This window comes from Endocarpon pusillum (genome assembly GCF_000464535.1).
Source record: "Endocarpon pusillum Z07020 unplaced genomic scaffold C698727, whole genome shotgun sequence".
Classification (NCBI taxonomy): Eukaryota; Fungi; Ascomycota; class Eurotiomycetes; order Verrucariales; family Verrucariaceae; genus Endocarpon; species Endocarpon pusillum.
The window spans coordinates 301,954-327,291 of record NW_006913508.1 but is presented as its reverse complement, the minus strand read 5'-3'; the positions used below and the strand labels follow the sequence as shown (position 1 = coordinate 327,291).

The 25,338-nt window shown below is 50.9% G+C and overlaps 10 protein-coding genes across 10 annotated transcripts; 5 read left to right on the top strand and 5 right to left on the bottom strand.

The window, feature by feature from the left end:
• Positions 1 to 540: 540 nt before the first annotated feature.
• On the bottom strand, positions 541 to 3,402 carry EPUS_02309 (uncharacterized protein; the record flags this gene model as incomplete). The annotated part of the gene is made up of 1 exon (XM_007787792.1): positions 541 to 3,402. One exon carries the CDS (start codon positions 3,400 to 3,402, stop codon positions 541 to 543), a length of 2,862 nt encoding a protein of 953 aa, XP_007785982.1.
• Positions 3,403 to 6,088: 2,686 nt separating this feature from the next.
• Positions 6,089 to 6,865, top strand: EPUS_02308 (uncharacterized protein; the record flags this gene model as incomplete). The annotated part of the gene is made up of 5 exons (XM_007787791.1): positions 6,089 to 6,101; positions 6,168 to 6,183; positions 6,242 to 6,326; positions 6,428 to 6,637; positions 6,731 to 6,865. 5 exons carry the CDS (start codon positions 6,089 to 6,091, stop codon positions 6,863 to 6,865), a joined length of 459 nt encoding a protein of 152 aa, XP_007785981.1.
• Positions 6,866 to 7,493: 628 nt separating this feature from the next.
• EPUS_02307 (GTP-binding protein ypt2) lies at positions 7,494 to 8,309 on the bottom strand (the record flags this gene model as incomplete). The annotated part of the gene is made up of 3 exons (XM_007787790.1): positions 7,494 to 7,834; positions 7,938 to 8,205; positions 8,280 to 8,309. 3 exons carry the CDS (start codon positions 8,307 to 8,309, stop codon positions 7,494 to 7,496), a joined length of 639 nt encoding a protein of 212 aa, XP_007785980.1.
• A 557-nt stretch (positions 8,310 to 8,866) lies between these two features.
• Positions 8,867 to 10,967, bottom strand: EPUS_02306 (uncharacterized protein; the record flags this gene model as incomplete). The annotated part of the gene is made up of 3 exons (XM_007787789.1): positions 8,867 to 9,113; positions 9,161 to 10,891; positions 10,951 to 10,967. 3 exons carry the CDS (start codon positions 10,965 to 10,967, stop codon positions 8,867 to 8,869), a joined length of 1,995 nt encoding a protein of 664 aa, XP_007785979.1.
• A 587-nt stretch (positions 10,968 to 11,554) lies between these two features.
• Positions 11,555 to 14,078, top strand: EPUS_02305 (uncharacterized protein; the record flags this gene model as incomplete). Its single annotated transcript, XM_007787788.1, has 5 exons — positions 11,555 to 11,617; positions 11,671 to 11,916; positions 11,970 to 12,676; positions 13,093 to 13,351; positions 13,431 to 14,078. The coding sequence occupies 5 exons, from the start codon at positions 11,555 to 11,557 to the stop codon at positions 14,076 to 14,078; spliced, it is 1,923 nt and encodes a 640-aa protein (XP_007785978.1).
• Positions 14,079 to 14,781: 703 nt separating this feature from the next.
• EPUS_02304 (uncharacterized protein) lies at positions 14,782 to 15,456 on the bottom strand (the record flags this gene model as incomplete). Its single annotated transcript, XM_007787787.1, has 1 exon — positions 14,782 to 15,456. One exon carries the CDS (start codon positions 15,454 to 15,456, stop codon positions 14,782 to 14,784), a length of 675 nt encoding a protein of 224 aa, XP_007785977.1.
• Positions 15,457 to 16,836: 1,380 nt separating this feature from the next.
• EPUS_02303 (uncharacterized protein) lies at positions 16,837 to 18,474 on the top strand (the record flags this gene model as incomplete). The annotated part of the gene is made up of 1 exon (XM_007787786.1): positions 16,837 to 18,474. The coding sequence occupies one exon, from the start codon at positions 16,837 to 16,839 to the stop codon at positions 18,472 to 18,474; it is 1,638 nt and encodes a 545-aa protein (XP_007785976.1).
• A 220-nt stretch (positions 18,475 to 18,694) lies between these two features.
• EPUS_02302 (uncharacterized protein) lies at positions 18,695 to 21,037 on the bottom strand (the record flags this gene model as incomplete). Its single annotated transcript, XM_007787785.1, has 1 exon — positions 18,695 to 21,037. One exon carries the CDS (start codon positions 21,035 to 21,037, stop codon positions 18,695 to 18,697), a length of 2,343 nt encoding a protein of 780 aa, XP_007785975.1.
• A 137-nt stretch (positions 21,038 to 21,174) lies between these two features.
• On the top strand, positions 21,175 to 22,472 carry EPUS_02301 (uncharacterized protein; the record flags this gene model as incomplete). The annotated part of the gene is made up of 2 exons (XM_007787784.1): positions 21,175 to 21,697; positions 21,754 to 22,472. 2 exons carry the CDS (start codon positions 21,175 to 21,177, stop codon positions 22,470 to 22,472), a joined length of 1,242 nt encoding a protein of 413 aa, XP_007785974.1.
• A 1,278-nt stretch (positions 22,473 to 23,750) lies between these two features.
• On the top strand, positions 23,751 to 25,028 carry EPUS_02300 (uncharacterized protein; the record flags this gene model as incomplete). The annotated part of the gene is made up of 1 exon (XM_007787783.1): positions 23,751 to 25,028. The coding sequence occupies one exon, from the start codon at positions 23,751 to 23,753 to the stop codon at positions 25,026 to 25,028; it is 1,278 nt and encodes a 425-aa protein (XP_007785973.1).
• Positions 25,029 to 25,338: the final 310 nt, after the last annotated feature.

The following is a 25,338-nucleotide window of genomic DNA, read 5'->3' as shown; positions in this document are numbered from 1 at the left end:
TCGGAAGAAAGGGGAAGGGAAAGGACAAGACACGGGTTCGGATGGGATGGGATGGGATCCTCGTACTTCCCGTGGCAAAGCTGACCGAGTTAAGACGGTGAAGACGGCTGGCATGAAGGCAACTTGAGTACTACAGCCATGTTTCCTCGGGTTGGTCATTATATTGCTCATTCATGGTCTGGGTCTAGGTCTACGACTGGGAGGGCGCTGAGCCGGCAGTTTGTGGTCAAGTTGCACTATATATGTATTGTATGGTATATATATATATGTACTTGTATGGTACGTACATGGAAAGGCGGATATACATCATTAACGCTCATCAGTCATCAGATCGCTCAAGCGCCCGCTTGCTTGGTAAATCTCAATTCGTTACAATGTGCAGTGCAATAGATCCCAGCGCTTCATCTGATCAACGGAAAAACATAACTAGACGATTTTCTCAACAAGGGCGGATCCGGGACCGCGGGATTCAAGCCCAACGCTTAACTCCATCGTTTCCGTAAGATCATATCCAATGATTCGTCTCCGCTCCTGTGCACCTCAAGCACTCTCAATCACCAGATTCACACTCCTACACTGCCAATCCCCTCTCTCCTGCTCCACAATCGTGGGAACCAATCCGGCCTGTCTCTCGACCACCTTTTCGCCTTTTTCCGGTTTCAGATGGCCCTGGATATCCGCAGTTCCAGCTCCAGTCCCACGCGTGCCCGCAGAAGCGGATCGAATGGGTCGCGGCGGCTTATGGTTCGTAGATCGTGATTCAATGCCGTCTGTTCCGGAGGAAAGGCCCGATAGGCTTGCTCCCTTGCTTGGGCTGCGCTTCGACATAGAAAATTTCCCAGCCGCTTGCAATGCCAAATTATTTCCTGACCTTTCACTCGTCGTATAGGGATCAGGACTCGGGCTTATTAGGCTAGGCGAGCTGACGTCCGGGTGCGAGTAAAAGGACGGCTCGCTAAGAGGAGCCTTGTTGGGGCCGTCGACGATGAAACTGAACCCGGCTCGGGTAGGTCTAGGCGGCTGATATAATGTTGATGGTGGGTCAGTGTGATTCTGGGAGAAGGCGCCGACAGAGGAAGCTTTGATGAGCTCCGTGGCTTTCTCTCTGGCGGCACGGACGGCTGGAGAGAGCAGATGTGGATCTAACGGATCTTGTTCGGCGAGGGTTGAGGAGTAACGCCGAGCGTGATCATGGCTTTGCTGTGAGGTAGTAGGAGGAGACACAATGGGATTTAGGAAAGGGACGATACTGGGAGAGTACTTTGAGATGGGTATAGGAGACCAGGGTGCTGTCTTGGAGGGCTGCGATGATTGTGACTCAGATCTTGGCTCCGACTTTGGCTCTGATTTTGGATATGGAAAGGGTCTGCTGCTATGGGACAAGCGTTTCTTCGCTTTGTCTGAAAGTCGCTTTTGCAGTTTCCTAGGCGATTTAGGTGTTTGAGAAGATGACTTAGTATCGTTATCGTCGAGGTAATAATCAATTATATTGTCCTGATCCTTCTCCGTCTGAAGAGTGGTCGCAAAGCGAGCATCTAGTCTTGTCTGTGTGTTGGATTGGTTGAAGGGTGGCTGATTAGGCCCTCTGGAAATTGGAGGTGGCGGTTTGTAAGTTGGAAATGATTGATTGCTAGCATTGAGGGATGGTCTGGGATATGTAGGATGGAGTCTATGAGAGGTATTTGCTATGGCAGGACGTGATTGAGGATGTCCAATGTCAAATTGAGGAGGTTGTGTTGTGCCAGACACAGGGATCTGTGGAGGTTGTCTTGTATGAGAATCGGGAACATTTTGTGCCAAGCGCTGTGTAACGGTTGGATGCTGTCGTCCGGGAGGGAAAATGGCACCGGAACCATGTGCTGGCTGTTGTAGAGTCCTCGTTAATTGCTGCATCTGCGACGGTGTCAGCTCGATGTAAGGAGGGCTCTGGCTAGATGCAGCAGCCTTTTGTTCTTTAACAGGAACATCTCTAGCGGACGCACACAGAATAGCTAGCTCGTGGGTAGCGCTTCCAATTCCATCTCGCAATGGTGAAGCATCTCCGGTATACAGCAACTGTTCGTTAACGACGGCCGATTGTGGTTTGTTGGGCTTTTTATGCCCATTCCTTAGATCAGACGGCGGTTCTGGATGCTGATTAGGTAAGGGACCGCGCATGATCTGATCTATGCGGGCTTTAGATGGCTGCAAACTGCGAGAAGCGTCGTTGCTCTTTGAAGTGATAGATCTGGGACGCTCTAGTGCTGTTAACGTGTCTTCGTGTACATTGACCCTGGTCATTGTTTGCACATGGGTTTCGGTGTGTTGCCTCGTGACAAGTTCATCTTCAGTGTCCCTAGCCAGATGTTTGGGCTTAAGAGGTGATACTTTTAGTTCTTGATCATTTGTAACCTCGAATTGATCTCGAATTCCTTCTGGTGTGTCCATTGACATCGTCGCTAAGCGTACATCGTCAACTATAGAGGAACAAGTTGATGAGGGCGAGTGGACAGCACGCTTGAAAGAATCCCATTCTTGGATAAACATCGAGGCGCTTTGGATCGGGCTGGCGGTGGCTTCGTGATCAGCCTTCAAATCGTCTACTTGTGGTGCTTGCATTTGGTCAGGACTGAAATTTTCTTGCATTGGTGATAACCGGGCCGGAGCAGTAAAGGATCTCTGAAGTGGACTTTGCTCTCTTGGCGGGAGCGAACCGACAATCATTTCTGGAGCCTGGGGTAGCTGCGGAAAGAGTGAAAAGGATGGTGATTTCGATGGAGTGGGTGATGTTGCTCGACGAGGGTAGGTGGTATTGGGCTCGGGTACGAGATATGCGTTGTCCTTGGTGATTGACGTTGTCTCTGACCTCTCCGCACGTGGCTCCTGCAGATGTGCAACCCGGGGACCATCTGCGTTCTCATCAGGGTTGGTTACCAAGTTTCCGAGAGTCTTGTCAAGTACGTTTCCAAACATGACACTATACCGCTCCATCTGCACATGTGGGATTTTAACGTCCAGAAGTGGTAGACCCAGATGAGAGAAGTTCTGCTGCGCCGACCTGCCACCTGAAGCGTTCGAGACATTCCTTGACCGGCCCCGTGCGCCATGTACAGGCTGCAGCGGACTGCCCACATGCCTCTGTGGGTGAAGCTGGCCATCAGATTCAAGTATTTGATCGAATAGGAATTTTGCATCGTGTGCTGGTGGAGCGGGATCGGTAGTGTAAGGTAGGAAACTTGACTCGGAATTGTTGACCGGCTGGGGAACATATCGTGCCTGCAATTGATAGAATGGTGATGGAGCTGGGTCGTCGAGGAATGCGTTTCTTGCCTTGAAAAGGCCACCAAGCTTCCTCCACTTCGCGTTCCTGATCTTGCTTGCCGGATCTTCGAAATAGGTGTCACACGAGCTCGAAAGGCTCATATCCGTCTCTGCTAAGGATGATTGACCAAGTGGCCCCGGGTTTATAGGTCGAAGTTGACTTGGACTGCCCACAGCTACCCCAATCGTTGAAGCATCGCCATGAACAGTCGTGTAGTCGAGTCGTGTCAATTGAGGGGTGGGTAGGTCAGCCAGATCTCTATCTTTTTCTTCGAACTTGGAGCGTCTTTGAGACCTGGAGTGACTCAGTTGACCTTTTGATTCGTCGGGCTGTCTTCGGCTTCGCGATTTGGACCGTGAGAAACGTCCTGTTATACAAGGTCGCTTCTCCTCCGCTCTACCCCGGGATCTCGATCTCGAGAAAATGTTTGTATTCCTTCCAGATTCTGAATCCTTTCTGCCTGTAGCAATGTTTCTATTCTCCTCGGAATGTGGAAGTTGCGGTTTCCCATCAGCAGCGGAACATTGGTGCACTCCTGGAAGACCTTCCGCTTCACTTCCAATAGACTGTTTCCTTGAACTTTGTGCGAGCCGATTCGTTGCCATCAGCCTAGCTAGTAATGGCGTAACTCAGATTTCGAGAGTGGTATGCTTCAAATTGTCGCGATAGGTGGGACCTGGGACAATCGTTTCAAAAGCACAGACGGTCTCACCGAAACCAGCAGGAGAACAGAGAAGCAGACAGTCAGCACAGCAAAGGCTGCCGACAACTGCGCGCAGCAATATTGTCGCGATAGTCGAAGTCGCAGGAAGAAGGAGCAAACAGCGCTAGAGAATGAAAAGATAGGAGGGGGCGCTCAGGACTCAAAGGAGGCGCACCGGCGTGATGTAGGAGGCTCACGAGCTCATTGCGCAATCTCTTCCAAGGTCCACTCTCACTTTCGCAAGACTGGGGTAAGCTTAGAGTGATCTGCAGAAGCCAATGGCCATGATGAGAAAGAGATGATCCACAGAAAGCCAGGGACAAATAGCTCCTGAGTAATACGCTGAACACCTACAGGACAGGATGAAAGGAGCAGCAGGGTCCTAGATCCTGTCACTTCGTATGTACTACATACTTTCACACTCTCTGGAGGCTAATTTCTGCAGGCGCCAGATGCCCAGGAGAAAGACCAGAGAGCTCGCCGCAACTGGATAAATGACTGAGATTGCGTGTCTGTGGCACCGGGATTCAGGGAGCAAGTTGCAATCAATGGACACGCTAAATCTTCCCTGCTGATGATTGCCCGCTGGCAGCTTAGTGTTGTTAAATAGTTGCTTAACTGGTGCAGCCAAGCGTCGAATTCCATTGGGGGACTGCCAGGCAGGACGTCAAGCTTTGAAACAACGACTCAGATCACTAGTTGCTCGTCGTTAACACTATTGGTAAGCTCCCTTCCCAACATACTCGGATCCTTGATGGATCGTAGGAGTTCGTAAGTCCTCTTCTTATGTTTCAAAGCTGTCCGGAGGCAGTACGAATACTGTTACCATGGTTCAAGGGTCAGAGAAGCAGGACTGACAGCCTGGATTAGGCCAAGGAAAGTTTGAAACACACTAGATCTCTTATGTAGCAAGATCTGGAAGTGACAGGCTCTCGGAAATCTCCCAACTTCCACTAGTCAGTTCAGGGGATAAAGGCTGTCACCTTGATCCACATCGAGACTTTTCATTTGTTCGGAGAATAAATTATGAGGAATATTGGTTATCTTGAAAACGTGCTCCGTGCCGTCCTGGTCCCACTCCCCTGTGCACAAATGCATACGGTGGCATAGCAGCCTTGTTCTCCATGATCTTCAATAATAGCTGTGGTAGTAAATTATCGCAGACTATAACCCACCCTCAAACCAAGCAGCAGCAACAGCAGCAGAAACGAATATGCCACTGTGTGCGGCCTTGGTTTTGCAAGGTAGAGCTGATTCACATCAACCGTCATCTCCTTACGCTTTGTGTTTAGAGCTTCTCGCTGGTTACATCATGGCCATACTGATATAGCTCATGGACACCGAGTCATCGACACTTGAAGACTTCCCATCTAAGAGCCTCTTCCCATTTCAAAGCACATTGTGCAGGGTGATACCTGGGGAGATATAGTCTGGACGCTATCTTCTTGTAGCTTTGAAGTCTTGATCTACCCGTATCCCTTCAATTCAAAGAAACTAGCCATCCGAACAAAAGAACCATCCATCATGGTCCCGCCAACACCACACCGGGCGGTTGAAGGCAGACCGCGACAGGTATCGAGTGAGGCCTGCACAATATGGATACCCGAGTCAACCACAGCAGCCTTGTGGCATGTCTGAGTCCAAAAATAGCCAACTCAAAGGATCTGCGATGCGGAGTTAATCTTTGTGCTTGCAGCGAAACTCATGCTACGATGAACATATGTATGTATGTACGTACGTATGTATGTATGTATGTCTTATGCGTGAGTCTCGAAAAGGAAAGCCGGCTCGTATCGATATCTAAACAAATTCACCTCAGGAAGGAAGGGAACAGGTGGCGGAAACCATTAAAGATTACGCTATTTCCCCAGGCGAACCCCCACTTTATTTTACCCAGCCTACTCAAAAGCTTCCCCACCTTCTTCTGGCCAGAAACTAGAATACTCAAGTCAGTGCCAGTCACCAGCCCAGTCGAGGTAGTGACAACCTCTGGATATCGTGCGAATAAACTTGTCTTCCGCCCTTCCGAGTAATCTCCTCCTCCCACCCAACAGTTTCTTAAGTAGGCGAGGGCAACTGTCAAGATGTCTTGGCAAGGTGAGAATCTGCACCACTGCGGAGCATGCGCAAATTTCATACAGTAGCACTGACATGATGAACCAGCATACGTTGATCAGAGGTCAGCAGAGGCTGCACTAAAGCCTTACATGGGCGATACTGACCTGGACTTGACACAGCTTGGTGGGCACCGGCCACGTAGACAAGGCGGCGATTTTCAATACCGAAGGCACAAGCTGTTGGGCAACCTCAAAAGACTTCAAGGTACGCCAGACCGTTGACACATCAGGTCGGGGAACTGCAAACATTCCACACCACACCGAGAGCTCGGCATGCTCTGTCAGGAATCCACAGACCCTATTTAGCCATCCTCCACTCCTCCTGCAAATCTACACAGAGGCACCCAACTGATCAGCCTCCGTGATCCACAGCTATCACCCCAGGAACTCCGAGAAGTAGTCACCGCCTACAACGACACCAACGAACCCAAAGCCGTGCAGGCGACGGGCCTCCATCTCGCCGGAGAAAAATACTTTGTCATAAAAGCCGATGAGAAGAGTTTATACGGGAAGAAGGTGCGTAACTGGCACCCACCCAAATCCCAACCCGCCGGCTAGGTCTTCAGCACTAGAGCAACGGACTTCAAGCTGAAAAACAGATCGTTCCAGGGCAAAGAAGGCGTCGTGATCGTCAAGACCAAGCAGACCCTCCTCATCACACACTATCCAGAGACGGTACAACCGGGACAAGCGGCGACGGTAGTAGAAAAACTGGGTGACTATCTGGTGGGGACGGGTTATTAGACATTGGAACTGTGGGAGAAAAATCTAATCATGGGAGAGAAGTGGGCTGGAGTAGCAGGCTCCCCACTACAGGTTTGAGAAAAGCATACACACAGCACGGAAGGCGAATGATGAGAAGCAATTGATACTGATGGAGACTGGCATATTCTTCTTCCCTCCTTCCCACTTCACCTCTGTACCTTTACCGAAAGAATGCATAAGTTGGTGATTGCCAGGTTAAGAGATCTCGCGTTGCACTGCTTTTTTGTCCTGTCAACCTCCCTTAGCATCTTTATTACTGCCCGGCTTAGACTGCCGCCGCAGGCCTTGACGAATACCTTAGAACATAAGGGAGCGTGCAAGCAAGATTAAATCTATGCACAAACTGAAATTTCGTAGCCGATATGAACCTGCTTCCGGACCAATGCACGGAGATTAGTATCTTGGATAAATGTTCTCACCCCAGGAACGCCGTCGACTCCGTCTTCCTGCTGGGTCCGGCGGCTTCGCTCTACCAAAAATCCCCGCGTAGAGACACAGAAAGCGTATGGCGTTGGAAACGCTGGAAGACAGCATAACCAGCTCCTGATACACCCCCCCCTCTCTCTGTGCATACGATCCCTTGTACAGCAAAGCACAAGCATGACAACTAACAACACTTCCCACCCACCCCGCTCGCCATCCCACCCATCGAATCCACCTTCACACCTCCGCCCGAGGCCCCAGCCGTCTGCGCCGCGGAGTCATTCCGACTCGAATCCACTAATCTCTTCTTGATATCGCTCGCGAGGCTGTAAAACGCCTTCTCAATGTTGGTATTCGACTTGGCCGACACCTCGAGGAAGGGGATATTGAGCTCGTCCGCCAGATCCTGGCCCTGTTGTGTCGACACGGCGCGTTTCTCTTCCCAGTCGCATTTGTTGCCGATGAGGATCTTGTTGACGCCTTCCGAGGCGTGTTGTTCCACGTTTGAGAACCAGGTGCGGATGTCTGTGGGAAAGGACACGATGGTGTTAGTACGGTGCTTTGCCTGGGTTGCTAAGATGCAGAGAATTCGGCCATCCTGATCGTGAGACGCATCCGGGGAACGTACTGTCAAAACTCTTCCTGTCCGTAACGTCATATACCAGTAATATGCCCATTGCGCCTCGGTAGTATGCCGTGGTTATTGTTCGGAATCGTTCCTGTCCTGCCGTGTCCCATATTTGTAACTTCACCCGCTTGCCGTCAAGATCGATAGTTCGGATCTTGAAGTCGATACCGATTGTTGTGATGAATGAGGGTGTAAAAGAGTCTTCGGAGAAACGTAGCAGACAGCAGGATTTACCGACGCCCGAGTCGCCTATGAGGAGGAGTTTGATCTGTGAAACGGACAGTTAGATATGGATCTTCGAGAGCCGGCTGGGTTGCACAAGGTGAGGCTGCAACAACGCACGAGGAAATCGTAGTTTCGAGTGCCAGCCATAATGGCTGTTCAAATGTGGTATCAAGAAGCAATTTGTTGAGCGTTGCCTTTGCTGAGTTTCAAACTAGGGCTGTGCTATGCTCGACGAGGGACTACGTAGTAAACCGGGAATGGAGGATTGCTGCCGTGATGTATAAAAAAGAAAAGAGAACTGTCTGCGCAGATATGTATCACTGATCGCCCCTCTGAAGCTGAACTGGCAAGCTCTTGGGCAAAGGATTATGTCTGGAGTCCGTGGGCAGATGATGTCGGCGGTCATGAGATTTCCTGCTTCAGTTCCAGGTCAAGTTGTGCCTGAGAACAAAGTTGCCTTGGCGGCAACCCTGGCCCTCCGGCCACTGCATCATAGCCGCTGCCACACTAAGGTTGTCAACATACGTAGTACATACATAATACATAATACGTAGATGAAGGGAGCGCGTTGAGGTGTTGTCACAATGCTCGATGTTCCGATATCTGAATTCATCCAATGAAAAAACTGAATGCTGCCGAGTTCGTGCGCTCAAAACTATGCTCGCTCGCTAAAATGCTTGAAATATGCATGTCCGTCCGCTGTTTCATCGCAACCATTTTGCATATGCCCATTGAATTCTCTCCACCACCTTCGTTTGCCGTTGCACACCGTATCTGATGTCTATCAAATCACTCAAATCTTCCAAAAACTCTCGGTGGATATCGCCAGGTAGGACTGCAGCAGCGCGCTGCCTCAGCACATGAACCTCGCACAACAAAAGTCCATGATCTTTGTACGAAAGCATTCCGTTCTCGGTTGGCAACGAAGTGGCCAGGACTCGATCGATGTTCCTGTAATATTGTTAATCTGTAACATGGAGATAGCTTGTGAATGTTACCTGAGGACTCTGATCGTTTCCCCTTGTTTTCTGTTCTGCCTCAGGCCTTTTCTATTACCGAAGACGCCACCGAGCCAACTGAACGCTGCAAACGAAATCAAAAGCCCTGGAGTCAAGCCCACCAAGCCAAAAACAAGCTCCTGACTCTTCAAGAGAGAATCAATGCCACCTATGGCAATTTCAACATCGACTTTGGTTTTTTGAACCTGAATGAGGAGAGCTCTGACCAGATCACCTCGGACTGTTCCCACGAAAGGCTTCCGTAGATCTCGTTCATAAGCCTTCAGCACAGGAGTCAGATCACCTTCCTTCACTTTGGTTCTGATGGTCTCGATCTCCAACTCTGTGTACGTCCTGCCTGTTTCGTCTGGATGGTCGATAGCGAAGTCCACTACCATACGCTCCAAGCTTTCCCTGTCGGCTTTGAGACTGTCCTTACTCATGATTGCCACCTCGCTTCCTTCATCATGCCTAATGGTACCGATCAGTTTCTTGACGGGATCAATGATCCAGTTAGTCCAGAAGTCGACCACTGTAACACCGAACTCCTGAATCCATGTCTTGATTACCGCCCTTCTGTTCGCAAGGAAACGTAAAATGGTGCTACCAAACACAATGAGGAACATGCCTACCGGCCAGTATCGGATGAAACGATTTGGCCGGGCGTAATCTCTCGTCAATGCCGAGGATCTTTGTTCTTGTCCTGGCAGATGCTCATTCAGAATGACCAGCAGCCTGTCTATCAGTTGACCAGCTCTTATCAACCCTCCGTTACTTTCACTCGACGTTGAGACAATCTCAGGATCTTCCTCGACACTGGTAAAGACTCCCTCTTCGAACTCAGCAACACCAGAGTCAAGGGTATTGACATTTCTGAGTACACTTTCCATCAAAGAAATGGACTTTGCAACGATGCTGCGCCATTCGTCCTGAGTCAGCTTCGGACTTTCCTCAGCTTTGAGCCCCATGGAATAATCATCTGGCACAGAAAACGAGAGGCCTTCATCAATAAGGAGTCCTATACCAGTGGAGTTCATTTCACGTAAGCGCCGGAGACCATTTTGCTTTTTGCGTGCTTCAGTTCTGCGGAGTGCAAAAGGCGACAGGATTCTGGTTCGAGCTTGATTCAGAGAACGAACCTTGACACTCTCCTGGACCAAACTGTAGAACTGCCGCCATCCCTCTGATATCGTCTGTGAAGCTTCCTCCGAGGATGCTTGAAGGCCTCTCCTCGACCTATATTTCTCCTTCGTATCGGCGTATATGTCTTTAGCTTGTGCCCATAACTGAAGAGGTGCAGTCTGTATTGTGTAGATAGCCGTGTTGACATAAGACCCCAAGACTTTGTCCCAATACCACATCTCATCACTCAATGGAATTGTCTGCTCCAACAAGGTTGTCAAGATCATGCCATACACCTGCACTGCAGCTTTGGCCACTACTAGCCATTCCAGATCTGCCTCCTGACTGGGGACCCCGGAAGAAGTCGACTCGACTGCATCGCCATGCCGCGCTTGCGTTAGAAGTTCTTTGACCTTTCTGCGCCTAAGAAGAGGCGACGAGGTGTTTGTCGACAGAGCTCGGGAGACGGCCTTCAGTGTGCTTAATCGATAGGAGACATCCCTTTGGGATGCTTCGGTGATATTCTCGGCTGAGGCGACAAGTGCTGCGATATCTCTTCCACCTGCTAGCTGGAATCGATCAACCTGGATGTCGAGTTGTCGAATCTGGCTATCACGCAATTCAGTAATAACACCTTCAAGCTGAGAGCAAAGTGTATATTATCTTACTCCTGAACCAACGACATCCTAGGACAGTTAGGATTACAGCAGAGCTCTATTGTTTGTGCTGCTGGTCCCTGTGTCGAAGGGGCTGCTGGCCGAAGCACTTCGCAGCCAAAGCTAGGGAACCCCAGACTATTTTTCCCCGTGCCGATGACGTGGATCGACCGCGACGGACCACATGGACGTCTGGGACACGATTCTTGTCAAATGTCGTGGGACTGAACTTGCATGCAGCTACCACTATGAAGTGCGCCATTGGCTTACTCTTCTCCAATGAACTTGCTTGTCAGGTATTTGATAAGGGGCATGCTGGATGAAGTCATTGCAACGGTCGTTGCCAGGTACTACTGGTTATTGCCGGACTTTGGCCAACCATCAACACACGCGCCGTACTCATTCCGTCTTCTTCCAATAGCTCATCTCCATATCGTGCTTCATTCTTTTCTCTGAGAGGCTGTGGAGGTCGTTATCTTCGAAGCTTTCTGCATTGTTTCACTTCCTTTCCCTAGGTTTGGGTGTGCTCTGTCGTCGATAGGCTACGTGTCCCTACTCCACCCTCCTTTGTGAGTCGAGCAAGAGCTTCTCTTGATATCGCAAGCTACGGTTCAATATGTATGTAATGCGGGAAGCAACTTTTGACCCAGACAAGGATATACCAGATCTGCAGAATCAGGTCTCGTCCAACCGTGCACTACTTAAAGGACTTCATGCTCATGACTAATGTAGGTCTTTGTCGTTACAGGAGGAAGCTCAGGACTAGGCTTCGCTATTATCTGTCATCTGCTCAAGCATAATGCAGCTAAAATCATCACTCTTTCAAACAAGGAAGAAAATGCAAGGAAGGCAATCGGGCAGCTGAATTCCTGGGGCGATACAAGTAGAGTCATCTGGCAAAAATGCGATCTGAAGGATCTGCGGCAGGTCGACCAAGTGGCTAGGAAGCTAAGGGAAGAGGAGAAAAGGATTGATGCAGTACGTGCTATGGACATTTACGGGCGATCTTCGCTGATAGTCGTGCACCTCAGCTCGTACTCAACGCTGGCATTGGCATCAATGGGTTCGAGCTCACCAAGGAGGGTCTGGACAGCCATTTCCAGGTCAACATGCTATCCCAGCTTCATCTAGCATTAATGTTACTTCCAACATTACAAGCTACTGCTGCCTCGACCAAGACATCCGCTCGAATTATGATGATGTCTTCGGAGATGCATCGCTGGGTCCCCAAATCCACGAAATTTGAGTCCGAGAAGGAGCTTACCGAGAATATTGGGCCAACTTATCTGTATGGTCGTTCAAAACTTGCACAAATATTGATCGTTCGGGAGCTAGCCAGACGGCTCGACGAAGGCAAGCTAGGATCACCATCTTACGACCCAGCTACAAACATGCCACGCCCCGTGCTGGTCAATGCTACGCATCCCGGCGCTGTCCGTACGGCTCAACCCTTTCAATTGGAGATTGCATATGGATGGATAGGCAAGGTTCTAGCCAATGTATTTTGGCCTGCGTTTGTGGACCCTATTAAGACGGGATGTAGGTCCGGGGTCTTCGCGGTAACAGGGAAGGATTTATACGAAGGATCAGGCATTCATGGACAATATATCGTACCTGACAAAAAGATCGGGCAGCCCAACAGCAAAGGCCAGGACCGCGAGATGGGTGAACGATTATGGCGTATCAGTTTGCAAATCCTAGGTGACAGACTAGGCGCACTTAACTATGGGTTTGAAACGTGATAAAGTATGGTACTAAGTCGTATTGAATATACTCGCCATAATTGTGATCTCAGCATATAAAGACCCCAACACAGTTTCGGGTGGGTGGCGATACCACAAAGCTTAAATACGTGGCATGACTGACTTCCCGACACCCGGCACCAAAGATCTAGGGAGCTCACGCCACTACGGTACCTAAACTCTCCACCAATCACAAGGCACAAACCCTTTTTTTTGGTTGGCTTGTTCCTGACCTTCCCCCTTGGGCAACTTTCCGGATATCCGTCTTTACATCCACAGCCTTTGTTTTCACTTTTACTCCAATTCACTGCCTTGTGGATCAAAGCACAGCTTCAGACACAAGGTGGAGCTTCCAAGATGTATGCCGCTGTCTGCATGCGTGTGATATACATTCTAACAGTTTTCCCAACAGGAATTCCACGGTGACGACGGGGCTCTTCTCGCCTCAGCCACACACTTACTGGGGCCAATTCGACGAGATTTCAAAGTACAATGTTCACCTCAACGTTGCGGAGCGGATGTGGGCCGCCTGGTACGCCTACATGCAGAACGATGTCCTCGCCACTGGCATCATGTCCTTTGTAATGCATGAAATGGTTTACTTCGGGCGCTCCTTGCCTTGGATGATAGCCGATCGACTTCCCGGGCTGAACAAATACAAAATCCAAAATGTGAGTTGCGCTGACATTCTATCTTATTGCGAAGCAAGCAAGCAAGCAAGATGCTAACCACCATTTTTCGTCTGTGTAGCAAAAGATCCCCACTGCAGCCGAACAGTGGAACTGCGCCAAATTAGTCCTGCTCTCCCATTTCACCGTTGAGCTGCCCCAAATCTGGCTCTTTCATCCTCTAGCTCAATATTGCGGTCTCTCAACCACCGTTCCTTTCCCTTCCATCCTCACCATGGCCTACCAGATCGCCATCTTCTTCGTTATGGAAGATACATGGCACTACTGGTCTCACCGTGCTCTCCACACCCCCAAACTTTACAAGATGATTCACAAGATTCATCACCAGTATTCCGCACCGTTCGGTCTAGCCGCAGAATACGCAAGTCCAATCGAAGTGCTTCTTCTCGGATTCGGCACCGTCGTCTGTCCCATCATCTGGTGCGCAATCACCCATGATCTGCATATTTTAACAATGTATCTGTGGATTGTGCTGCGTTTATTCCAAGCCATCGATGCGCATTCCGGATACGAGTTTCCCTGGTCGTTGCACCATATCCTGCCCTTCTGGGCTGGTGCGGATCATCACGATGTTCATCACGAGAAGTTCATTGGTAATTATTCAAGCAGTTTCAGGTGGTGGGATCTTGCGTGCGGTACTGAGAGTGGTAGTGCCGCGGCGGAAAAGAGGAGAGCGGCGAGAAAGGCGCAAGCTAAGAAGGTGACTTGAGCGAATTGGCACGATTGGAGCGGTTTGCGATAGAGTAGAGTGCCGTTCGAAGGTGCATAACGAAACACTGGATCACTATTGTACATATGTTCGGGAGACGCGATACATGATAGAGCAGTATAGACTTTCACAGTGGCCCTCGGTGGTAGGTAATTTTAGCGTAATGAGCGACATACAATATCCTTAACACTCTGCTTCTCTCGAGCTCTGGCGTTGTCCTTTAGGCGGCCGTGAATTATTATGCCTTTACTATCTCAATTTCTCAACAATAACATCTACCCGAGCAGCTCCACGTCCCACGGCGGTCTGTACGATTGATCTGGTCCATCTGCTGGACGGATGAATATTGACGTACTTGGTAAAGAAGTGTGCAAGGCATTTTTCAGGGACCAAGACATCTTACCTTAACATCTACATCAACTCCTTGCCTCTGTCCTCATTCTAGAACAGTAATCTGCCCTCTGGTCATCAGCAACATCTGTCGTCGGAGGCTAAATTGGTAATAGCAAAATTTTCGACTGGGGGTTTGCTGTTTGTGTAAGGCATCATGGGAGAGCTTTTGAAACTCAGGAGAAGACGACCTCGCCTCGTCTGACGTGATCCTCGACTGTGGATATCCCGATGAGAAGGCTTCCCATAAGGCGAAGTGCAAGTCCGGTGTAGGATCTTGTTCCTTCGGATGACACATCAATCTTTTAATCTTTCACCCGAGACCTTCTGCAATCTCATTAATCTTCCTTGCAAGCCGTATATCCCGCATACTCAGCCCCGGTGGCCGATGTGTCGTGCACGTCACGGTCATTCTCGTTACCTTGCCTTCAGGATTCGAAGAGTCTGCTGCGCTATCCACGCTCATGCGCGCATGATGATCCATTTCGTCGCTGACGGCGCTGATTCTGTCCCGAAAGAGACGAGCTTGTTCTTCTGCCTCGAAGGCGAAGACGCGGATGATGGAGTCGTTGGTGGATTCTAGAGTCCAGTATGGCGCTGATGTGCTTAGGGTTTGCAGGTCGTTCGTTGCGTCGGCAGGGCGCCGAAGGAGCTCTGAGAGGCCGGTGATTAGGGAGGAAGGGTTCTTGACGGCGGAGGAAATGACCAGGTTGCATTTGAGAATGGTCCCTTTGTTGTCGAGAGGAATATCGAACGTAGGTTTGTTGAGATCGTAGGCCTGCGCCATAACAGAAAGAGAGGCTGGCTTTTGCTCCTCTTCTCCGCTGCTCATTGCCAGCGCAAGCGTTTTGAAGTGTTGGTGGTTGGTGCTGGTTAGTGGGCGTGTTATATGAGCCCTGGAAAGGCCCGAGGTCGATTCAGAGAATGAAGCAACGCGCGGAGGATGCCATGTGCGGAGAGTAGTGCGAATGGTATGCTGTATTGGCATTGTTTGCGTCTTCGACCAGGCTCAGGCAGTTGCTTTGGGCTAATGCAAGCAGACACTCATTCGAAGCAAATGCGACTTGGAGCTCACCTGCCTTGGAGCTCAAACGGCACCTGTAGAGCCTCCCAGAGCTCCAAGCCTCGTGCAGAGGTGAAGACGAGACATTGCGGGGTTAAGGTTCAACTGTTGGCTCCACCTCGATCGCCAAGCCCGGCAGAGTGCTCCGGCCCCTAGAACATCCCTTCCACCGTGTTACCACCATGTTACCACCATGTTACCACCAGTTAACCAAGTTAGAGATAGATATCGCTGCTGGTAGCTCTTTGAGCTGAACCTCTTGTGCAAAGCATGTCAGAGGAAAAAAGGAGTATTTGCATCTTCAAGGCCTTCTCAGCCTACTTCTCCAATGCCACCTCCGCGCAGGACACTGGTTTGCTCCCTGATGCATTATGTAACTGACAGTTAGGCCACCTCACTTGTGGATAACTAATCGCACACTACACAAGGACTTGCTCTTCCGAACCTGCAGTGTATCGGATGAGCAGGCAACTAGCCAAATGTGTCACCTCTCCCGTGTATTTCAATCTACCATTATTGGGTAAGCTGGCGAACTTGTCCTGAAACCATAGCTGCCCCAGCGTCGCATGCAACACCAACTATAGCAATATCGAGGCATGCGGCGATGGTGACGCAAATTCACATGTTGATTCCATGAGGTCAGTCTGCTTGCTTTCTGCGCCGTCCAGGCTGTGCTTCTCTGCTTAATATGGGACCTATAAGTGCACGCTCTTCACCCGTTTGTTGTTCCAGCTTTGGGTCCCTCCTTCGCTGATCCGAGTGCCTGAAGAAATTTCGCAGATATGGATTCTGTGAATACATCACCAGTGAAGATTATCTACTTACCTCATTGATTCATGATTATCCGTTCCTTATCCGGTAATGTTACCCATTCCGGTCAATTTATTTCACTTGCAGCGAGGCAAGTAACGGCTTGAACTGAAAGTCCCAAATACGAACTCAATCCTGCAGCCGAATTTACCATCCATCTGTCGACAAGGCCCAGAGACAAAGTCCTGGATCCAACATTGTCCAAGACCCTGCGTCAGTGGGCCGTCTATTATTCTACGCCACTGTTGCTTCGCCTGATGCTAGTTACCTTGGGGGCAGTCGTCTATTTCTAGAGCTAACTAACAGCCCCCATGTTACCGTGAAACCCAAGACGTTCGGAACGTGGGAGTGCCTCAGCACCGCTGTCACAAAAAAACCCTTGTACAGAGTACAACGCTACCACAAGCTCCGCAGAATCCGCGCCTTGCAAGCACCCCGCTTCTACTCCTGCAGCACTATCAATTAATTGCCGGTCAAACCCATGTCGATGCCAACATGCCCTCGGTTTTCCTTCTTTATCAAAGACAATCTGAGGCATCAGCGAATTTGCAGACCAGATCAGCATCTCCACGCCTGGCGAAGTCGCAAATTGCACTGGTCGCTGTATTCTCAGCGCTCATACTCGGCGTCATGATTTTCTGTCTATATCGCTTCTGCCCGGGTCTGGCTTGGCGCCGGAGGCGGAAGAGCGAAACTGATCCGCCATCGACCAATGTTAAGCATACCTTTCTGGATGTGGACGACGGAAAGACTTTGACAGAGAAATGTGTGGCATCGCCCGAAACCAAGCAGACGTTTCTCCACGTCGACGAGGACAGGTCATTATCAGACAAGAAAGGTCTTCGCATCGATATGCACCCCGCAATGAGGTCCTTGAACGGTCAGTCGAAGCGGAAGCACGGTTCAAAGCGTAACGAAAGCCTTGACTCAACGTCCTCCGTAGCTCCATTGATCAGCAGATCAGATACCATCCCCATCTCTCCGGAGCGAACATACTCGCCACGGATTTATTCCCCCAAGACTCCTCCGCCGGTGCCAGGAGCTGGTACAGAGGTGAGAGTATCGCCCCGCCGTACAAGACCTCTACCAACACCAGTACAGCCCGTCAGACGTACCCTCCAAGAACCATCGAGACATGACATCTCACCCCTCCACAGCTCCGCCACTCTCCCTTCCCGTTCCCAACTACCCATGTCCTTCCTCATCGAGATAGACGCCAAGCGAGAGGACCAGGCAGCAGGACGTTCACAAACCGTCTCACCCCTGCAGAACCCAACAACACCCATCTCAGAGCGCCTGCTATCAGACTCCCAACTCAGCTCCCGCAACGTCTCCCCCATCTCAGCTCCAAGCACCACCCCCGTCATCACCTACCCCTCCGCCACACCCGTCTACCTTCCCCGTCCCTTCTCAAAGTACAACCCATACCGCTCGGCCCTCGAGCCCGCCAGCTCCAAAAACTGGCCCCTTGAAAACATGGCCATCCCTGAGCACTCCGCCGTCAACGATGTCAGCCCCGTCCGTAAACACCTCATCCAATCCACCTTAAAAGCCCCCGGGACCACCTCCTCCACCGAACCCACCACCAATCCATCCACCACCGAATCCGACAAAGAAAACGCAAAGCCAGAGAAACCAGCAGCCGCCTCGATCACCCACCCAGAACTAGACACTCTCTTCCTTGAAGACTTCCACCGTCGCCGCCAACAGCAAAAGAAAGCCAAAGAAGAACAACAGAAACAAAAGCGCAAAGCCGAACTCGAAAAAGCGCGTGCACAGGAAGCCGCCGCCGCCACCACTGTCGCAGTGAACAGCACGTTGAGACCAGCGAAGAGATTCCCCGCTGGTGGGGCCAAGGAGAAGGGTATTATTCCCCCGCCCAACCGAGTGTTGTTCCCACCGAGTTCGAGCTCGGGTTCGGAGAAGAACAGAGCCAAGGGCGGGAGGAAGAGTCCAGAGAAGGAGAAGGAGAAGAAATTGAAGAAGCAGGAGAGACCGGGCCAGGGGTTGCCGCCGCGGTTGCCGTCGAAGAGTCGAAAGCCCAGTCAGAGCCCTGGTGCGTATGAGAAGGCGAGGAGGATCAGCGGCTTGCATGAGCTTGTGGGTTCTTCTTCGATGGCGAACCGCGGTTGAATTTTGGCACATACTTTATTCTTTCACCTTTCAGTCTCCTCTCGGAGGTAGGCATTTTAGGTGGATGACATCTTTGCTGATGATGGTTAGAACGGCACTCTTGCCGCAGGGGGACCGGGTTTGCAGAGTGACCCGAGTCCCGGACATTCGTTCAACGAAAATATTATTCTTTTTTTTTCTGCACGCCGAATCCAGGATCCATTGATTTTATCCTGGTAAATCAAGTCCCTCCACGTCCAGTCCCCCAATCCACGTAACCCCTGACCAGCTCATCCGTAATACCCCTCCTTACCTCTCCCACCGCCCTCCTCAAATGATCCATCCCAATCTTCACGCCACCACCACCATCACCACCCTCCTCCTCTCCTTCACCCGACCCCTGCTCCACTTCCTCATCATCCATCGCAAACCCGCCCGCCGTCTCACAAATACTCACCATCTCCGCACCACTGTACCCCTCTGTCATCTCCGCCAACAAATCCACGTCCACATCCTCCGCCGCATCACTCTTCTTGAGCCACAAGCGCAAGATCTCCTTCCGAGCCTGCACATCCGGCGGACCCACATAGACCAGATTATCCAATCTTCCGGGACGAAGCAGGGCGGGATCCAGGATCTCAGGGCGATTGGTCGCGGCAACGATGAGGACGTTGCGGAGCTGTTCGAAACCGTCCATCTCATTCAAGAGAGTGGTCAGGATGTTGAGGTTGCTGCCGCCGGTTGGGCTGGAACTACCGCCACCAGAGCGCACAGAAGCGATAGAGTCGAATTCATCGAAAAAGATGATACTCGGGCTTGCCGCACGAGCTTTGCGGAATACCTCTCTCACCGCTCTCTCGCTTTCGCCGACATAGGTGCTCACCAGTTCGGCGCCTTTGACGGCGAGGAAGTTGAGTCCGGATTCCGTGGCTAGGGCTTTGGCGAGGAGGGTCTTGGAACACCCCGGGGGTCCGTAGAGGAGGACGCCGCGGTTGGTGCGGAGGTTGAGTCGTTGCATGCTGGATTGATTGCGGATAGGGCGGGTGACGGCGCGTTGGAGGCGTTGTTTTGTGTGCTGTTGGCCGCCGATGTCGGACCAGTGAATATTAGGGGTTTCGAGGAACACTTCTTGCATGGCGGTGGGGCGGGTGGAGGACAAAGCTGTATTTATGTCGGTTGAGAGGATTGTGAGATTTGGTTGTGAGTCAGGTTGGAAGGGATGGGAACTTTGGTGAGTTGAGCTGCCGAGAGGAGGACTATTCAATTGATGCTCCATATTCTCCTGCAGGGCGAGGGTACGGTGTGCAGCTGTCTCGAGGATGCGTTGATACAGGGCAAATAGATCAGCTCCAACGTAGCCATGCGTTCGGTCTGCAACGTCTTGGAGTATTGCATCATCAGGCTGGTCTGCATTGCCTCGTATACAGCGCATGATCTCAAGTCTTCCATTTGCAGCGGGTACAGGTAGTTCTATCTCAATACCAAACCTTGTTTGGGCTCGTAAGCTGTCGTCGATATTGTTTGGATGCCTGACCTCTGCAACCACAAGGACCGCGGCTTTTCGAATAAGTTCCAACCCTTGTCGAAGAGCTGGCACAAGGCTTGAATATGAAGAGTCTTCCATGGTACCTCGCTTGCATGCTAGTATTTCGAGCTGCTCAATGATCATCAAGCAGGGCTGTTGATGCAAAGATTCCGAAAACCGATTCAGCAGCTGCTCGGCAAGATCATTTCTTCCTAACGAGACAGCTGACCACCGGATAACACTCCGCCATGGGATGTCAGCCAATGTGTCAATGACCAGGCTCTTCCCTGTTCCTTTAGGACCATAAAGCAAAAGGCCTTGACTTGGCTGATAGTTGTAATGGCGTGTGAGGTTCTGAAATTGTGGTTCAAATCTACGCAGAAGGAGATTGATCTGATCTAGTTGCCTTCTGAGACCACCAATGCGAGTTTCATCCAATTTGATACCTCTCAGCCCCTCCACCATTCGATCGCTGGCTGGTTGGTCTGCTCGGGAGAGAATCGAGACCGTGGTAGCAGGTGTAAATCGACAAATCGTAGAGCTTGAGTGTGAATCAACTCCGTCAATCTTCGATATAATGAAGTTGCGTTTCTGACCTCGAGCTTGTACAGAATCGAAGTGTAAGCCACACATCAGACACTCGGCTCTGCTCAGAGGATCGTATAGCAGCCATGCCCAATGAGCCCTGTCTTCGTCCGAGAGAGGGCCAATTGGAGGTGAAGATTCAAGTTCTACAACTTCCCTAACTTTGACAGCGTGTGCATCTTGCACAGCGGTATTGGTATTTGAAAGAGATATCTTGTCGCCTAATTTAAGTCCATACAGGTCTTGCAGCATCTTGGAAATTTGTATCACATTGTCCTGAATCTTCTCGACCGCTTGCCATGCAATTGCTGGCCTCTCCGGCGAAGCATCTTGTTGCAGCAGACATAGGTCTCCTGGGCGTAATTTCAGGGAGAGCAGAGCAGATGCTGATATGTTCACCCGCAAGGCATCTTTAAGATCGGACCTCGGAGGCCTGGAGAGTGGCCGAACAGTAAACTTTGTCCTTGCTGACATGCCTGCATGGTGACTGATAGTGGTCAAGTTTATGAAAGTGATCTTGTTGGGGGGAAATGCTTTTGCTATGGATGTAAGTTGTTTCTGGTGCTTGTGTTTCAAGCAGCCTGCCAGTGCACTTGCTTGAGCCCCAGATTATGCCCAGCCTTGGCACTGGTGGAGTCGGCAGTGGCAGTCCAAGTGCCTCTCAGATCCAAATCTTAGGAGAAGCAGCTCTGCCATTACCATGCCTGGCCTCCGCAATTCCCATGCGATGGATAGTGCAGAGTAGACGCGTCCTGCTCAGTAATGAGCTATGGCCTGCTATCAGCAAGTTTGCAAGCTCGAATCTGCGCAAGCATCGATATTTGTCCACCGGGAACCCAGAAGAGCAGACTCCCCCTCAGGATACTTCATGGTTGGAGGAAGAATCACAGCACAAAGATAATGTTGCTCAACCACAGGGCGCAACAGCCTCACCCATATCTTCTCCAGAGATGTCCGTTGGTCGAGGTGTGGAAATCGACAAGAGGGGGCAGATAAGGGTAGTTTCTCGTGCTCGCGCTGAGAAACCATGTCGCACAATTTTGATTGTCCCCGCCGCATCTACGAGTCTCACCAGGGCCGACTTCATTAGACTCTTGCCAGAGAAGAATCGGACGGATTCAGGGGCCATGGGATGTCCGTTTCTTACTTCCTTCACATGAGAGCACTAGAAGCTGACTACTACTCCGAAGCCACGATTCCAGGTCGACATCCCACGACACTCGATAGACTTCCGTACTGGATCGTGGTATTCCGAACACCTTTTCTGGCGGCAACCTACCAATCCCGTCTACGATGGTATCACGAGAATGCAGTAAAGAACTTGCCAACTCATCCACTCCAGGCCGCGTTGATCTGGGGCAGAGGACTGACACCGCCTCCTGGATACATTGATCCAGAAAGTGGCGAGGATGTCTGGAAGCGCATGCTCGAATATTGCCTATTACAGCCTAGACAGAGCTTTGGCGTCACTGCACTTCTGCCGTACTTCCCTCCTTCGATCATGCAATCAATCCAGCGTCACGCCCGGTGGGCGGAGTATGACCAACTTCGAAGCTGGACAGTTCTTGTTCGGATAGACGGCGGACATCTCGGGCAGGCTGCATTTGCTAGATTTCTTAAAGAGGATGGGATAGCACGGAACAGAGCATGGGATATTATGTCACCTTATCCTGCGGGTACATCTTGGCATGACCTTCCTAGTCATGAAACGCCAGCGTCAATATCTGAAGAAGGCAGTGTACCACCTGGAAACATGGGATTGCAGATCTTTGGCATAAAGTTCCGCAGCGAAGGGGAGGCGCTGAGATTCTGGGCAACATGGCATCGGAGGCCATTCCCCTTTCTGACCGAAGACGCATCGGCGCCAGGTCATAGTGCTCCGTTGCTTCATGTGGAAACTGTATGGTAAAGCGGTAGTGGTGTACATTTCTCAGAGGATCACACAACAGCTCCTGCAATCACTCTGCCTATCAAGCTCCCTGGCGCCGTGAAATGCATTCTCTGTTCCTTGGCGTCACTGGCATCTTATACAGGTAATTCTGCATTCCTTCTTCCGCCCGATATCTTCTCGAGTCCCATCTGTATGTACGGACCGACCACAGGTATATTTCCTGCAAAAGACCCGATGGTCGCGAAAAAGTCCCCAAACAAGACAAAGATACCATAGAGTTCCACCAAGAACCCAGTGAGAGGCCATCTGAGCAATATCAAGATTATGCCGGCGGCAAATGCAGCTGTCCCTTTCCACTTCTGGCGCCGGGAGAAAAAAACAAACGTCTTTTGCACTCCGATGATGAGGGTGAGGCCAATGAGGAAGAGAATCTGAAGGGCGCAGAGATAAGCAGGGTGTTGGACAGAATCTATGAACGGAGAGACTAGAGAGACAGACATTGCCCATAGCCAGCCTGAACCCTGTCAGTGTCACGTTTCTTCCCAAGCTTTGAAATAATGCAGCTCACATTGCACGGTCAAAGAACATGATCACCCCGCCAGTCAAGAAGAGGCCCCCTGATTGTGATGAGCATCATATTTCAATTGGCTGAAGTTCTCACGACGTACCGCCCGAGCAGAAGGCCACCCCAATCTCTGTAGAACAGACCCGTCAGCATATTCGCCATCGCAAAGCGGGCATCTTTGCAGTAGCTATTCTGGCGCATTTCCCCGGATTGGTTGACGAACTTTGCATATCTGTGAGCCACATGCTGGGTAATGTCGTGCAGAAATCTGTCAAGTTATTTCTGGTGAGCGTTGGTGAGCGTCCCCATCTGCTATCCGACCCTCCAAAGCGCCATTACGGCAAAATCTCTGTGTGCTGTTTTAGATCACATCCAATACAGCAGACTTTGTTGAAGAGACCGCAGCTGGCCCCAAGAGATTGTGCTGTTGATTGCCGAACTACGAAAGCTTGGCAGAATCTTCCCTGTACCACCTAACTAATGTCTTGATTAGCTACTATACTACAGTATACCACAGTGAGGTATCACCCGAGATGAGATCGAGACACGAGATCGAGACACGAGCTCGAGACAGAAGTGTGTTACTTTGGCATACGCCTCTCTGATAGCTCATCGCGTTGCGAATATCTCTTCATTGTGCAGCCTAGGGCACACAGTCGATACTCTGGAACTGGGCAAAGCATGCCAAATAGCATCTGTAATATTGCTACTCCGACAGAGAGGTAATCAGTATGCCTTCACTGTGGCCCTTCGCGCGGGACGACTCGTCCCCCGCCTCCTTCGAGAAAGCCCTCTCTAGGCTATCTACGCAGATCACCTCCTCCTCAGTCTCCCTCGACAAAACCCGCACACGTGCCCATCGCGCCAAGGCATTCTGGACCTTGTGGAGCACTCTCGTCTATCTCGTCTACACGGCCCTCATTGTTCTTGTCCTCGGCCCACAACAATGGAGCCTACCACATTATATTGGTCTGGCAGGCACACCAATCGTCGTGTATGGCGTGAGAAGGATCCTAGCGCTATACTTTGATTGGCAGATAGCGAGGCGGCAGGGACATCTCGATAGACTGGTGGCGGAGAGGGATCAGAAGATCGCGCAGCTGAAGAAGGCAACAAGGTATGATACTACGCAAGAGTTGTTGAACAAGTATGGAGGCAGTATGCCTAGAGCACAATCGGGGGCAAAACAAGGTACGAAAAGGAAAGTGGCCACTCCGAAGCCGCTTGAACCACCACAGCAAAGGACAGGCCTATCACCTCCACCTACAGCGAACATTCCGGGGCGTAGTCCGCAAGCGGGTTCAAGGCCATCCACCCCAGCCCGACAAATACCTAATGCCAACTCACCACCACCCAGTATGACCGCCAGATCCCCTCTATCCACCTCAACGTCCTACGATCTCTCTCCAGACGAACCCGGCTTCGCTCCCAACGCCTTCTCCTTACCCCCACCACCCTCCTCCTCCGCGTACGCTCCAGACCAACAACACAGATGGTACGACCGCATCCTCGACGTCATGCTCGGCGAGGACGAAACCCTCGCCAAGAACCGTCTCGCCCTGATATGCGGTAATTGCCGGCTTGTAAACGGCCAGGCACCACCGGGTATCAGGTCGCTAGAGGAAATCGGGCGATGGAGATGTGGTAGTTGTGGGGCGTGGAATGGAGTGGAGAAGGTCGAGCAGGGTGTGGGACAGATGATGCAGGAGATGAGGGTGAAAGAGGAGAGAGGAGAAGAGGGAGGGTATGGAGAGTGGATGAAGGTCAGTCGCGGGGATGAGGATGACGGTGCATCGCCGGAACTAGGTACCGAGAAGGGGGTCAAGGAGGAGGACCAGAACGAAGATGAAAGTGAAGATGAACTTGGAGATGCTGCAAAGGACGACGTGCCTGACTCGCCCGGAAGCGGTGGTAGTGACAGTGGAGAGGCTGAGGAGAAGGAAGCCGAGTCCGTAGCGGCGCGAGTGGCTAAGACCAAGCGTGGTAGTAGACGCGCACAGAAGAAATAGGTCGACCGATAGGAAATAACCCAAAGAAAAAAGTATCACGCTTCGTAGTCTAGCTCGGGCTGTTTGAGACGCGATAAAGGATCTTGGTACATTTAGTACTCGAAAAACACCATCATAGAACCCGGGACGGAGAAAACAAGGGCTAACGGCAGGTCATCTTATCATACCACATCAGGCAATTGGACCCCTTCGATCAAGAAGAAAAGAGGCTCTGCTGAGTATCTGATGCCTATCACTAGATCACATTAACTAAAAGTACAAATAACCATAAGGCCTGGTGTTGGTGTCCAGCAAAATCCAACAATCCTCA